We start from the raw sequence: 15,813 nt of genomic DNA on the forward strand, positions 1-15,813 counted from the left end.
AAGTGCAGCTGTAGAGATCATTAATCAAAGACAATGGGTTCGTGGTTTTAATTGTATGAATCGTTTGAGAAGGTAGCCTTGGAGGTAAGAAGGTGGCATTAGATCCCCTGGGCTGGAGTTACAGGCAGTTTTAAGCTAGATGGTGGGTGCTAGGGGAAAAAAAAAATCCCATTTTCTAGAAGAGCAGCTCTTATTTAACTCTTTAGCCCCCATATTACTTTTTTCCCCCTTACGCTAACTTTAGAGAAAGCCTCTTTCAATTTCTCTTAATATACTTTTTCAAATTCTTCTAGCAGGACAACAGGGCTTCCACCTTCCAGATTCCAGGCTACTCAGTGCTACATGCCCTCTGACTATAAACTTCTTTTAAGTTTGTTTTTATACTGATGGGCACCGGAGTATAGGTTTGGCTCTCTAAGTGCACTCAAAAAGCAACCAGACTTTGTCACTGACCCTTCAAAACAACGGATTTTTTTCTGCAGAGGTAAGCAGGAAACTGAAAGCTTTACCTTCCAGAGTGCTCTCACCATTCAAAGCATGTCTGCGATGGAAACTGCCCAGTAGGACAAAGAGCAGCAGGCACAAGTAGCAAATGAAGCAACTGGTGAAAGTCCCAACCAGCTATTGCTGGCCTATAGGAAACCTGTTCACTATATTCATAGTCCAGTCACCTAATAGTAGTTTCTCAGTTGGCCATCTTGATTTTTCTTAGGTACACTGTATACCTGGCAAAATACATTGGTAAATAGTATACTCTCTATACACTCTTGACTTTCCCCTCAAAAAAAAAAAAAAAAAGACACACTCACACACACTTTTAAAACCCATGGAGGCTAGAGGTATCAGATCCTTCTGAGGCTGAAGTTACAGGTGGTTGTGAAGAGCAATAAATGCTATTAACCACTAAGCAATCTCTTCAGCCTTATACCTTTTCTTTAGCTTCTAATATTCCAATAGCTAAAGCCTCTATTAGTAACAATGGCATTAAAGATGCACTCATAGCCCAGCAGTGGTGACACATGCTTTTAATCCCAACATTTTTAGAGGCAAAGGCAGGTGGATCTCTTAGTTCGAGGCTAGCCTGGTCTACAGAGCGAGTTCCGGGACAGCCAAAGCTACACAAAGAAACCCTGTCTCGAAAACCCAAGAGAAATGAAGGAAGGAGGGAGGGAGAGAGGAAGGGAGGTTTGAGAATGGGGGAGAGGGAGAGAGGGAGAGAGCAACCAGTAGGGGCTAATACTCATACTCAATTTTATTTACTTTTTTTTTTGTCTTGAACTAAACTGGTCTTCCTTACTAATACAGTGTAAACGATACTATAGTTTCGAAATGTAAAATTACCCTTCAACCCTTGGGTAGCTTTAGTCTAGAGATCTAACACATGTTTTAATTGACTGGAGTCTCCTCTTTCTCTCTCAACTGTCTTTATCTGATTTTGCTAGCCTAATTGACTAGCTTCTCTCTTTTTTTTTTTCCTTAAATCAGTGTAATATAAAAATCATAAATTTCTTTGAAGTCTTAGTTTTTAAAAGTCTGCCCATTACAAAGTATACCTTTCCCAGCTACTGAGTTACCTAAAGTTTTCTCATGCTTTCTTACAACCAATCTTGGTCCAAGGTCCAAGCTCATCCTGGACTCCTGAGGGATAAAGCAGTATGCAACAGTATCACCTGTCAGTACCAGCTCCTGATGTGTAATCTCATGATATATCGATTCAGCACTGATGATACAAGCTGGAAATCTAAATTTAATGCCCTAAAAGTGCTGTTATTTTTAGAAAAAAAAAAATCTGAATGACTCCTAGGAAACAGAAGTATACTTAAAGATGAATTAAACATACATTGAAAGGTAAAAATGAACTTACCACAGTTACTGATATGAATATATACTTAATGTATCTCAGACATAGTTTTCTTTTTTAAAAAAATGCTATTTCTGCAAGAGAACCCATGCGTACGGTATGCACAGGGACCCAGCAGACGCTAGGACTATGTTCTTTGGGCTAGAGGTTCTAGCTTTTTGACACCATCTGGTTTTTACCTCCTTCAAGTTTGGGTCTTACCTTCCAACAGGCCAGTTTGGTGATGCAGGCAGGAAAGATTTGCTGAAGGAGGTGGAGGCAGGAAGATCTCCAGTTCAAGTGCAACAAGGGCTATACATTTCGGTGGTGGCTCAGGCCTTTAATCCGAGCACTCAACAGGCAGAGGCAGGTGGATCTCTGTGAATTTGAAGGGAGCCTGTTCTATAGAGTAAATCCTGGAACAGCTAGGGCTACACAGAGAAACCCTGTCTCAGAAAAGATGACAAACCAAAAAGAACAACAACAACAGCAAGAATGTAGGGGAGGACATAACTGCATATAACCCAGTAACATCTTCAAACTTTGTATTTACACACTATCCCTAACTCTGAAGTTTCTTTAATTTTAGGTTCAATAATCAAGAACAGCTTATGTGTTCAAAATCTTAAGTTTATGAGAGCAACATTCGGTAATGATTTCAACTTAAAGTCTGTCTATTTATATTTACAGGTGTTGGTCGTGAGTAGGAGCATGAGGAGTTCTGTTTTTCTCATGGCTTTCCTATGCTCCCGACTGTTCTGTTAGCCTCATCTGCTTTGCAGGCTGCGGAGATGGCTCAGTAGTTATACTCACTGGCTGCTCCAGGGGACCCAGATTCCCAGCACCCACATGGCAGCTCACTGTCATCTGATCACTCCTGTCCCAGAAGATCTAACACCCTCTTCTGCCTTCTTGGGCAGCAAGACATGCATGTGGTATAGACATACATGTAGGCAAAACACTCATACATGCAAAAACAAACAAACAAACAAAAAACAAAAAACAAAAAAACATTGTTTTCAAAGACCTGTTTTGAGAAAAAAAAAAATCTATATGGCTCTCTGAGGGGACCAGGATTCATATCCCAGCACCCAGGTCAGGTAAATCACAAACACCTATTAACTCTGGAGACCTGACACTCTCTTCAGGTACCAGCACAAATGTGCACATCTGTACACAGACACTGACACACACACAAGTAAATATAAAGTAGGGGGCACTAGAGAAAGGCTCAGTAATTACAAACCCTCGCCTTCTGGAGGACCCCCGCTTAGTCCGAAGCACCCACATGGTAGCTCACAGCCGTCTACACCACCAGTTCTAGGGGATCTGATACCTCGGTTGGCCAGGGAGGCTCCAGGCACACATGCAGTGCACATACATACATGCAAACTATTCATACACATAAAATATAAAAATTTTTAAATAATCACAAATAAGAATGGTCATAGCAATTCATATCTATAAACTCAGCACTTGGAAGACAGTGGTAGATCAGAAGTTCAAGATCAGCTTCTGATATGTGACTTTTTAAAAAAATATGCAAGGACTCTAAAGTGAGTCAGAAATTCCTACCATGTTATAGTTGTGTAGCTCTTGAAGATTAACTAACCTTTGCATATTCCGTTTCCTCACCAGTCAAAGGAACTGGTAACAGCACCTACATCACAGACACTTGTGGGATTTAAAGAGATTCATATGTAGGACTCACAGTAATGATCTCATGATCTCACAGTAAGAAAATGTTAAGTACTATTTAGTATATCTCAAGTTGATATACAATTCCATATTTGGCTTAATATCCTATATTAACATTCTTTTACATTACATTTTAAAACTGAAGCAAAATGAAAATACATCTCATGCTAAGATTATATAGAGAATCAGAACACACTTAGAAACAACACTGAAAAGACCAAAAGATTGTGAATGACAGCATTATAGCTTCATACAGAAAAATAAAATGGAACTTGGTGTACACGTGTCTTTAGTAGGACCCTAAGAAAAGGGGAGTTCCTACTCCTGCCTGTCTTCCCACATAAAGTACTTCCATGGGCTGGGGATACAGGTCAGTGGCAGAAAGCCTGCCTAGTATGTATGAGGCTCTAACTTTAATTCCCTGCATTTTCCAATAAGTAACAAGTAGAATACTTCTATTCAACCTTTTCTTACTACTTTTGCTCCCTCTCCAGCAGCTTTTTTTTTTTTCGTGAAAAGTTCATGAGAACGCTGGATTCATTCAGCAATATTTACCAAAACAGAACACCTAACCAGATTTATTTTTTTAATTAAACTTTTTTATGGAAACCTACTCCTGTAGAAGCATTCATACGCACATATTATATGCAAATATATAAATGATATTTAAATGGAGTTACTTATCATTTAATGGGGGACGTAATGCCCCAACTAGACACCATATTATATCAAATAAAAATCCCAGGATCAAGAATGGGTTACATCTTTTTAAGGTATAGGCTAACGGGGTCCCTTAGATCACCCCCACACACACACACGTTACAGGATGCTGCCAATGCTGTCAGTTACTCTTCACCACATACCTATGTCATCAAACATTGAGAAACAGCGCTAGCACTCAACTGGTGGCTTCACTTTTACAATAGACATGCTTCTGAAAGAGAGAAGTAGTCATCAACCTCACCCAGCTACAAAACCTACAAGCTACAATATCAACCTGCCTCAAAATACGCACTAATACAATAATGGCACAAATGTTCCACGAGTAACCAACTACCACCTGATTGGATTTAAGCCTGATCAATGTGATAGAACCATACCTGACACGGTTAATGAGAAAAAGAACCTAAGACTAGATAGTTCACAGACCCTCAGGGGAAAAAAATCTAATGATTATACCAATAAAAGGACTCCTGATAATGTTTTGCTATACCAATAGATCAGTGCACTGCTGAACCCTAATCAGAGAAACTCCTTTTTACACTAACATAGAGACTCACAACCAATGTGATGAGAGTGAGAGACTTTCAAGTACTCAGCCCTAAATGGCTCCTCCTCCTCCTCTCAAGGCTAAAGAACCTATGCAGAAGAAGAGGCAGAATGGCCGGGCAGTGGTGGCTCACACCTAAAATCCCAGCACTTGGGAGGCAGAGGCAGGTAGATATCTGAGTTCGAGGCCAGCCTGGTCAACAGAGTGAATTCCAGGACAGCCAGGGCTACACAGAGAAACCCTGTCTCGGGGGGGAAAAAAAGGAAGTAACAGAATGACACTTAAGAGGCAGAGAAGGTGAACTACTCCAAGGAAACAGTATTTTCCAGAAATAACAGGACTGATGCACAAATGAACTCAGACAGCAAGCACAAAACCTACACAAATTCAAACCAGATAAAAATCTCAGCACAGAGAAGGCTAAGTGGGCACAGAATCTCAGCCCTAACTAAGAAGCTATTTGCAATTGATAATGGCCTGGAGAGAGAAACCCGTTTTATTCAATCCCAGGGATAACATCCTCTCTGGCCTGTGTGAGCAGCACACATTTATGGTGCAGACATACATTCAGACAAACACACAAAATAAGAATAAAATCTACAAGAAATTTAACTTAAATGACTTTTCATTCCTCCTCAATGATATGATCAGAAAAACCTGGACAATCAATTTACTCTTTCAGCCAAATTGAGATGAAAATAAATTTAAGAAGAGCAAAGATGCCATACAATTAGGTCCGAGTTATTACGCCACTCATTTAAAAAATAGTGTTACAGCTACAGAATATATGCTAAGGGGAAGACTGTGGAGAAATACATCTAATAGAACACTCAACGACACTTAACAAATCTTTCGTTTTGGAGAACAGATTTTGGAAAATTCAGTTTAAAGCAATTTTACTCATGTTTAAAGCATTTTTATATTTTTCTAAATAATATTATTTTAAAGTATTTTTAGAGAAACTTCTCTTTTCTTATCTCTACTTTGTTGTTTGGACTAGGAATGAATTTAGCCATTACTAAAGAGAAAAGGTTTCCTCTGCTTTCTTTAGTTTCAGCAACTAGATTTTCAGCATTAAACTTGCACACACACCACCTTCATTAGAATCTATCTCACAAGAGTAAGACAGATTTATAATTCAAGAGAAAAAGGCTGGAAACAATTTTACCATTAATCAATACCGAACTGATGAGCCTGGCTTGATGGTAAACACCTGGATGTGATCATATCGCTCAGGACTGAGACTGGAGGATAGCCACGGGTAAGATACTTCTTACCAAGGAAACCCAAGCGACAGAAAGAGCATAACAAGTAACTTTTAGGATCCGTAAGTGGAGATCTGGATTTTTAGCCATGACTGTTTATATGTTTAGTAAGAGTCAATCTTCCCTAATTTATTCACAATTCCAAAAGGAAGAGCTTTCCACCCATCGGAGTACCTAGAGGAGCTTAAAAGCCTATGACAAGTGAGTTCTTCTGGAAAGCTCTGCTTCAGGAAGGAAAGGAGTTTAGGATAAAATTCCGTTTGCAAATGCCTTCAGGTCAAAGTAATTTTTTTGACACAGAAGCATATTTTGGAGCCTACTGCCATTAACAGAACCAAATATGTGTGCACTTTCTTTGTACAAGGTATTTCATTTACACTGTTAGCAATACAAAATATTTTAGAACAAAATTCGTCCACCAGGAAGCTAATAACTCCCAGCACAGCAATGTGGCAGAAGCCCCTTTGAGCTGGCAGACTAGAAAAGTGAAAACAGACCGAGACCTGCCACAAGGAAGAACACAGAAACACTGTCGACTAGGATACAGACTCTCAGGATCTAACAGACTAAGTAAGTACTTCTATGAAGTTTGCACACCTTCTCTTAGAGAAGATGCTTATGTAATAATTTATTCTACAAAATAGTCTCACAAAGACAGACAGTACTACTTAAAACACAAGAGAAAAAACTGGAAACAATTTCACCATTAAACAATATGGGACTGGTGAGCCAGGCATAATGGTGAACACCTGCATGCAATCCTATCACTGAGTACAGAGACTGGAGGAAAGCCACTTGTTCAAAAAGCCAGCCACTGCTATACAGCATGGCCCTGTCCCAAAAGCAAATAAAGTCCAAGCATATCCACAAAATCGAATCAATTATTTTGAAAGAAAAGAAATCAAAATGTATTGACATAAAATAAGTACCCACACATCGTCAATGGAAACAGAAAAAATGTTTAATTGGCCTATTTTGGGATAGGAAAAAAAGAAAATGACACTAATCCCTATGCCTGTAATGGGAGGTGAGGAAGGATTACAGAATATCTCATTATATCACCCTACTTCATCTTAGGCACAGATATATAACTTCTAATAGGTAAAGAAAGGGATTTTAAGGGGGGTGGGGCAGGTGCAATAGCATACACCTATAATCTCAGCATTCAGAAAACTGAGCCAACAGGCCTGTGAGCTCAGAGTTCAGGGATACTGTAAGCCACATAGGGAGAATTTGCTTCAAAAACACAAAAATCAAAAAACATAACAAAACCCATTAAATAGTAATTTCTTTAACCCAATGTATCCAAAATAATATTTCAGTATGTAATCAACACTTTGAAAACATGGTTATTTTACATTTTTGCACTATTATAGTAGCTGGTATGTACTGTAATTTATACTTTATGGCATAATTCAGACTAGCCAGATTTCAAATGGCTAACAACCACACATGGCAAGGGGTACTGCAACAATCAATACAAACCTCAAGATTCAAAACACAAATCTAGAAAGGTAATATTTAGGTGACTTAGGTTAACAACAAAATAGTAGGAAGTAAACGCCTAAGGAAATGCAGACTGGGCCAGAGAAAGGCAGTCTTGGATGATTTAGATTTTGTACTGTAAGCTAATAAGGCAAAGAAAAACACTTAACAAGGACAAATGATGAGTAAAACGATTTCAGTAATCTGTAAGTACTTTTTCTTCACCAAGAGAACATCACTGGTCATAAGCCATTCTTACTTGGAAACACTGCCAAGGCTAAATGAGTGGCTTTTCTGGCAAAAGTCAGAAATCCAGCAATGCCACATCAGGACCCAAAGCATAATTAGCAATATCTGCAACTAACTGCTCTGCACTGGAGTCATGGAAGTTTTCTTCCTTCCTTTTTTTGTTTGTTTGTTTTGTTTTGTTTTGTTTTTACTACATTGAGGGGCAGTGCACTACACTCATGGAGGTAAAAGGACAACTCGTGGGGGTAGGTTCTGTCCCTCTGGCACGTGGATCCCTTCCTAGAACTCAGGTTCACATCAAGATGAGCCCTCTTCCTTTCCTTTCTTTCTCTGCAATAGGAAAATGACCTGAGCGTTCACATGTTCTCTTTCACTTTTGAGACAAGAAACCAACAGATTCCAACAGGTTCTTGTGATATCCAAGACTGCAGCGCTACACTGCAGTAGAAACAAACAGTGTCAGACATTTTCACCAAATGGGAAACTCAAAGTCTTACTGCTTTTTGGATAATTTTTTATAGTTCTCAAATTATCCATACTAGATATATTGCTCTCGTAATTGTAAAAAAAATTTTTTTTAAATTGCTGAACACATCACAAACATCCTTACTCTCCACATCACATTTGGTCCTGCATCCTGCACTGGGGATGGCTCAGAGGACAGATGTGTGCTGGACAAGCCAGGTTTCCTTGTTATCCACTAATGTAAGATCCCTGCTACGTCCCCTGTGTAGATCTTAACTAACTACAGTTAGACAACTGCTTACTGTCAACCTCTCTACTCAGGCCTTAAGCTGCTATTGCTTGTGATCTTTGCTAAATATATCAGTAGAACCTGGAAAGAAGTCCATAGTATAACCATGAGATTGCTCCAAAATTATTTTGTGTGTATTTCTTCAGATTCTAAAAAGAATTACCCTTAGAAGGCTAAGAACCAAATGGATTTAGCCTTCTCTCTCCAGAGCTATCTTTAGGAAAACTACCATTGGCCCATTCCACGTGGTTCTAGAAGGACCACTACAGGTGGTGCTGAAAAGATCTTGAGAGAACAAGTGGGTATATAAGGAAGGCCCAGACACTCCAAGCATAATCATCTCTGTAGGAAACAGATTTATGCAACTAGATTTATGCAACTTTCTCCTGAAAGTAGGCAGGTCCAGGTAAGCTCATAGTTAGTTACCAGTGACCCTCTTCTGCCAGAAAATGTACTGACAAAAAAAACAAAACAAACAAAAAACCCCACCAAAATGACAGAATCCAATTACACCACTAGATTCAGTCACACTCATTTCTAGGTTTCTTTTTAATATGGTGGGGATAGGGCTTTTCTTCCCTTAATGTACACTGGGCTTGCAAGAAAGTCACTTTTGAGAACTACCCAATCAATCCTGCTGTCAAAATACACAATCTATATGATAATCACTCCAGATTATCTTCCTCCAACCCAAATCTCTATGAATTCCAGATCCATACAGAAAATTTCCCCAAAAGAGCCTCCTTTTTTTTTTTTCTCCCTATAATCTTTGGTACTGAAGACTGAACCCAAGGGCTTCATATCTATACAAGTATGAACTCTACCAATGACTGCAGCCCGGCCCCAGAAACCTCTATGTGGCTGTTTTAAACTCCTAAGATAAAAAACAAAAACAAGAAACAAAAAACAAAAACAAAACACTACTTGGGGCTAGTGAGGTGGCCCGGGGATAAAGGTGCTTGCCACCAAGCCTGCCCAATGGAGTTCAATACCCAGACCCCATGTGGTAGAGAGAACTGATTCCTATGGAGTCTCCTGTAACCTCCACACATGTGCCCACAAAGGCACACAATCAATCAAGAAAAAAAAACAAAACAAAACAAAAAAAAACACTATTTTTTTCCACAAACCCCCTTCCTACACACACACACATATACATACATACACATACACACACACACACGTAAACACACATATATATGTATGTATCTATGTATGTATGTATCTATGTATGTATGTATATGCCAGCCATTCGAGGACAACAATCCCAGTTCAAACTGCTCCTGAAAAGAGAGCAAGAAGGAAAGCTACTCTATGACTCTATGACGATTATAATCCCTGTACTAACACAACCTAAGACTTGTATCAGAGTTGGCAGGAATACAAAGAAGAGTCAGGGTGTCAGGAAAGAAAGCAGTATGTATAGCTGTTGCCTACAGACTGGATGGGAAGGCCCGGGGAAAAATTTAGGCTTGCTCCATTAGCAGGGACAGAGCACTGTAAGCCAGCCAGGGCTAGGGAAGAACTCATCTAAGCTCCATTGCCAAGCACAGTGTTTTACATAAAGCACCAGAGAGACTCAAGTTCAGAGACGAATCAGGATTTGAGAAATAATCAGACAGAAAAATCTGAACAGTAATTCATGGGCGGGCCAGCCACACAGCTCAGCAGGTCAAGGTGCCTGCCACCAACCAAGCCTGAGGACCGGAACTTGAACCCAGGACCCACATGGTAGAAGGAAAGGCTCACTCCTGCAAGCATACACACAGAAATGAATGTAACAATTCATGGGACTAAGAAACATTTTTTTTAAAGTGATGGGAAAGGTGAGACCTGGAAATCATTAAGAGAAAGGAAGAACAGAGGTAGAAAGAAGGCAAAGGGGAATAAGGTCGCCATGGCACTGACGCCCCCTTTTCACCCACTTCATTCTTCTCCCTAACAAATGTCAGAATGCAAAGTAACATGTTCAGAGAAGTCTTCCTAGATTCTCTAAGCAACACCAGCACCAGGCCAGGTCTCCACTGTAAGCCTTTATAATACCCTACACTTTAATTATCATCACAATTACACTTAATTATATAGAACTCATCCTTCCACATGTCTCCCCCACTAGACTTTAAGCTCCACGAGTCCAGGGACAATATGTGTGGTTGCCCCCCACCCTTAGTGTGTCAGAATACAGTATATATCCCTCCAATAAAACATTGATGAAGAAATGGCAAGGTTCTGTTTTAAGGGTGAGAAGTCCAGCTGGAGATGTAGCTAAATTGTAGAGGGTATGTATCCCTAGCAGAAAGTGCAGACCTCAAAACAGTGCTTAGATCTGACTAAACTACAGCTCCTTTGTGAATGTGAAATCCTGTCAACAAGGAGTTAAGTCGATGGATGGTCACCAGAGTCGGAGCAGGAAAAGTAAGTCCACTCCTGGCAGCCTCTACAGGATGGATTATGGATGACTGCATTCTAATTTTACTTCAATTTTGCTCTATTTTGCAATTTCTCTTTAGTGACTATTTATTACTTTTGTAAGAAAAAACTTCAAAATGTTAATATGATTTGAAAAGAAAATATAACAGCCTGAGAGAACAGCAAAATTATTGAAAAGTTTTTGTAAACTGAAAGATCCTAAGTACATGTGTACTTTTAAAAATCCGTAATACCAGCCTGGTCTACAGCCACTTGAAGGCCAGCCTGAGCCTGTATCAATACAACAGGAACAACAACAAAAACAACAACAGAGAGGATAATTCATGCCCCAATCGGTTCTAAGAAAAGGAAATGAATCAAAATGTTAACTAGTAAGGAGGAGGAGGTCCTCTAGAAGGAAAATAGATTGGAGAAGAAATCCAAAGCAAAGAGCAACCAGTGAACTCTTCACTCTTAAAAGGCTGGGGAGAAGGAAAGTTAAAAAGGCCTCCCCCTAGAATGGGGGCGGGGGGGGGGGGCGAGGATATAAAACAGAGTACAGGTTTAATTAAAAACCCATTCCAATTTTAAATCTGTTTTCCATGAACTCTGGGTTCCCAAGAAGTGTTCATAGTTTAGTTCTGAAATTAAAAAAAAAAAAAAAAAACTAAGATAGTTTTGTTCCACATCTTTTAGTTCGAGAACAATGATAAGCATTAAATTACCTTTTATTTTATCTCGAAGTTTAATTTCCCCTCACGAGCAAACACAAGTCGGTTTACAACTGAAGCAACACAGGAGTTCGTGAATAACTAGACAACGCTCCTAGGTCTTTGCACAATTTTGCTTTAGTAAGAAGGCCATACTCTTGAATACGACGTCCCTGGGTTCAATCCCGGCTCACTTATCTAAGTTATTTAAACCTCTGCGTCTCGGTTTCCTCTTCTAAAGCAACAAAGAATACAATAACCAAGGTTATCTTAAGAAGTAAATGACGTGACACGGGTGCTAAGTTCGTATCATGTACTCAGAACAGTTTGTAAGCTGTTTAAAAGAGAAAGCTCTTTAACCAAATGAAAAAGATCCACACCACGACTTACAAGTCACAAAAACGCCAGGCACGACTAACACACGGCATTCTTAATTTTTCTTCCCTGCCGCGTTGGAGGTTTGGGTTTTTTTTTTTTTTTTAATTTTTAATTTTCCTTTTCTTTGCCAAATCTTTCCGCTAGGAGTCTGAAACGGGGGTGGGGGAGATGTAACGCAACCCAGCACAAAGTTTTACGAAATCGAAGTGCAGAATCACAACAGACATGGCAGCGGAGGCCGCGCAGAACAACAGGTGAACCAACTCGCAGGGACGGAGGGGGAAACCCGGCGCTTTCCCGCAGCCAAGTTGGCGGGCGGGCCGAGCACTTCGCCCGGCCTCCGTCCCCGCACTGAACACGCTTCGTTCTCGTTCTCTGGCAGGGTCCCGAGACCCAGTCCCCGCAGCAGCAGCCGCGCAGCTCCGGAGCGGGAGCAGGGCGCCGTTCCCATTTAAGGCTTCCAGAAGCGTCCCCCGGAGTGGTGCGAAGGCGAACAAAAGGGCGAGCGCGGGCGAGCCGGGCCGCGGGGCCGGGGGGTCTCTCCCGCAGGCCCCGCGGAGGCGCGATGCGGCCTCCCCTGCGCCGCCACCGTCGCCCCCAAACTTCGCCGGCCTCCCGCGGCGCACCCGCACTCCGCCGCCACCCGCCAACTCACCGGGATCCCGAGAAACTCATCCTCCGGCGCTCGGCGCGGGCGGGCACGGACAGCCGCGGGGCGGCGGGGCCCGGCTCGGCCTCCGCCCTCGGCGTGCAGCGGCCCGGGCCCGGTCGCCCCTCGCGCGGCCGTACAGTCGTCGTCTCGCGCGGGGCCGACGCGCGGGAGCTCGAGCCTCCCTCCCCGCCCTTCCCTCCTCCCTCCGCCCTCCTCCTCCTCCTCCTCCTCCTCCGCGCGGCCGGCAAACAGATTCCAATCTCTGCCGCCTCAGCCGCGGAGGACGCTCGCTCACTCGCTCGCGGGGCGGGGGAGGGGCGGCCGGGGCGAGCAAGAGGCTCCGGCGCGCGCGCACTGGGAAGGGCCCGCCAGCTCTGCGCGCACCCGCGCCGGGGCGCCGGCCCCGCCCCGGACACGAACCGAGCCGAGAGCTCGGCGGAAGCGCCCGAAGGGCCCGTGGAGTTCGGCGCCCCTCTGCCGGGAAGGAGGCCCGGCCGCCGGCACGGGGGCGCCAGGTTTGCCGAGGGGAGGGGGGCCGCCCCTCAGCGCACGCCGCCACCGCACGCGTGACGGAGGGGCCCACTGGGGCAAAGCTGCGTGAAGTAGACGATGCGGGCACACCCCTTCTAGAGCCGGAGCTCGGGCTGCACGGGAGAAGCGGCCCGGTGGCTCCGAGGGCACCGAGGCTCCCGGTGCGGGATCGGTTGCCCGTCTCGTAGTTGTGGTTGCAAAGAAAGATGTAAGGCACACTGCATTCATTACTCACCCCTCCCTTCCCCGTCCCCCGGTGCTCTCTGGTTCTGGCCCGCCGGGAGGAACGTGGAGGTGCACGCGTTCTCCGGATCACGTAGCGAAAGCCTGGTTTCGGCCCGGAGGCCCCGCCGCTGGGGTTGCTTGTGATCCGCGGGCCCGCGAATTCCTCGGGCGTAAGATAAGGAGCGGCGGGAGCCGGCTGAACTGAAGTCAGAGAACTATAAATACGACTCTCAATCCACCTTTGGCTCAGCCGAGTGACCTCGGATACCCTCCCGAGGCTCATTCCATCCTTTTAGAAAAATGCAAAGAACTGTCTTTTCTTCCTTTCCCCTCTCATTCGCCGTGCAAAATGCCCTTAAAAGTATTCAGTGACCTGTGGATGAAGAAGGAAAAGATAATCCCCCTTTAAACCAGTCGTTAAATATCTAACTTCTTCCGTTTAAGTATTTCAACAAATATTTCGTATTCGTTCTGTTAATTCACTTTTCTGAGAAAACTTTAAATCTCTTGGGAAATTGTTTAAAACAGAAGAAAGAGTGAAGGAAGAGACTGTGCCAGGCACTTTATACTTGCGTATTTACACACGTTCTGGCCTGGAGGGAAAAGGCAAAACAAAACTTAGATCCCACAGTATTCCCTCATATTCAGCTGAAAATATGTACATTCCCTTCCTTATATTCTAGTTTTAACTAACTGTCCTTCGTGCCCCTTTTGTCCTCCGTCAGCTTTTGCCTTTAGAGCCATCAGTACCTCCATTGTCTTTTGTTACATTTGAGTCACATTCTCTTGTCTTTTTTCTGAGCTGTCTGGGTCTTGAGTCATTGCAATATTCTCACTGCACTGAAGGAATCGTGTGATATCAGAGAGGTTTCTTGCATCCACTAAAGATGGTGACTTTTCTTTCCAGATATTTCTATATACCACCCCTCTTGAATTTGAAAAGAAAGAGCAGACCTTTTGTTCTAAGAGATTTGAACTCGTTGGCCAAAAGTCTTATGCCTATCCATGTGTTATGACAGAGAAGACCATTGGCAAGTGGACCTAATGGTGTGACTTCTGCATCCTAATTTGATTTGTGGGCTAGAATCAGCCTGTGAAATAGACAAGAATCTCAGGTTGGAGCTTTAGTGTACCAAGACTGGAACACACACACTGGTGTTGCCTGATTTGAGTTACTTGCTACTGAAACAAGAACAAAGTGGACACAGAGCTTTATTAAGTCATAGCTTTGCTTCTCCACAAAAAAGATCCTTTTCAAATGTTTGGGACTGTAGCTTGGTTTTCTCACGTTCTCCTTAAATCAACTCGCCTAGTACCCAGACTTAACTCCTTAGCACATCACAGTCCACAGCCAAGTGAACTGGGCCAGGACATGGTTTGCTTTTGGGCTCCTGGCATGTATCAGCATGCCAGCCTGTTTCTCCGGTTTGCCTGCCCCCTAAATGAACAGAGCCAGAAGCCCAAGGAGACATCTGGACACGTATGGTCTGGCCCCCAAAGTCAAAGGCAACACTTCAAGGTCCAATTTAGCATTCTGTAATGCCGTAGGATTCCTTTAAGTAGGTTAATAGAAGGGACTAAATAAAAATGAGCCTTTTCCTCTGGGCAGTCAGTTTTCTCACAGGTTCTAAGACTGGCATTTGTTGCCTGAGCAAACCAGGAAGCGTTCCCACCTGATACTGATAGCTCCCAGCTCCTCCACAATACTTTTTGGTTTTTTGGTTTTTCGAGACACGGTTTCTCTGTGTAGCTTTGGCTGTCCAGGAACTCACTTTGTAGACCATGCTGGCCTCAAACTCAGAAATCCTCCTGCCTCTGCCTCCCGAGTGCTGGGATTAAAGGCATGCGCCACAATGCGCTGGCTACGTTTGTTTTATTTTTTTGAAACTGGGTTTCTCTGTGTAGCCCTGGCTGTCCAGGAACTTGCTCTGTAGACCCAGCTGGCCTCAGACTCACAGAGCTCTGCTTGCCTCTGCCTCCCAAGTGCTGGAACTGAAGGCCTTTGCCGTCACACCAGGCTTCAGAACACTTTCTAATCACCTATTCTATATTAATACTCCAGACGCTCGTTTTCTTTATGTTGCTTTTTATTATCCGAATTTACTTAGTTTATGAACGGAACCCCTCTGCCCTCTAGGGTTTAAACTCCAGAAGACTGGCCAGTGTGTTCTCCACTCTCCTCCGACTTGTTAGATACTTGCTGCCTGGTGTTTGTTAAGTGAGTGAGACAGATAAGCGTGGATTTCCTCTGAGCACTTCTGAACCCTGTCACTATGACCCTTTCAGTGTTAGAAGGTGGGCATGACTATGTGAAAAGGGTGAGGATCAGCCAAGGAAACTGAGGATT

The 15,813-nt window shown here is 43.1% G+C and overlaps 1 protein-coding gene across 5 annotated transcripts in view; it reads right to left on the reverse strand.

Annotated features, from left to right (window-relative positions):
* The window catches only part of Bmpr1a (bone morphogenetic protein receptor type 1A), a 90,424-nt gene extending 76,817 nt beyond the window's left edge, over nucleotides 1-13,607 (reverse strand). For 2 of the 5 annotated variants that reach the window (XM_029468796.2, XM_085828548.1), the window contains exon 1: nucleotides 13,477-13,607. Coding sequence is in view for 1 of the 5 variants with exons in the window: in XM_085828547.1 (XP_085684673.1) it covers nucleotides 12,714-12,733 (20 nt within the window). In the remaining 4 variants the exon portion in view is untranslated. Of the gene's footprint in view, nucleotides 1-12,713; nucleotides 12,906-13,476 lie in introns of those variants that run through there. The other 3 variants (XM_029468794.2, XM_085828547.1, XM_021181625.3) reach the window with 3 other exon arrangements.
* Nucleotides 13,608-15,813: the final 2,206 nt, after the last annotated feature.

Source organism: Mus caroli, unplaced genomic scaffold, assembly GCF_978045245.1.
Source record: "Mus caroli unplaced genomic scaffold, Mus_caroli_1 scaffold_12, whole genome shotgun sequence".
NCBI classification, from domain to species: domain Eukaryota; kingdom Metazoa; phylum Chordata; class Mammalia; order Rodentia; family Muridae; genus Mus; species Mus caroli.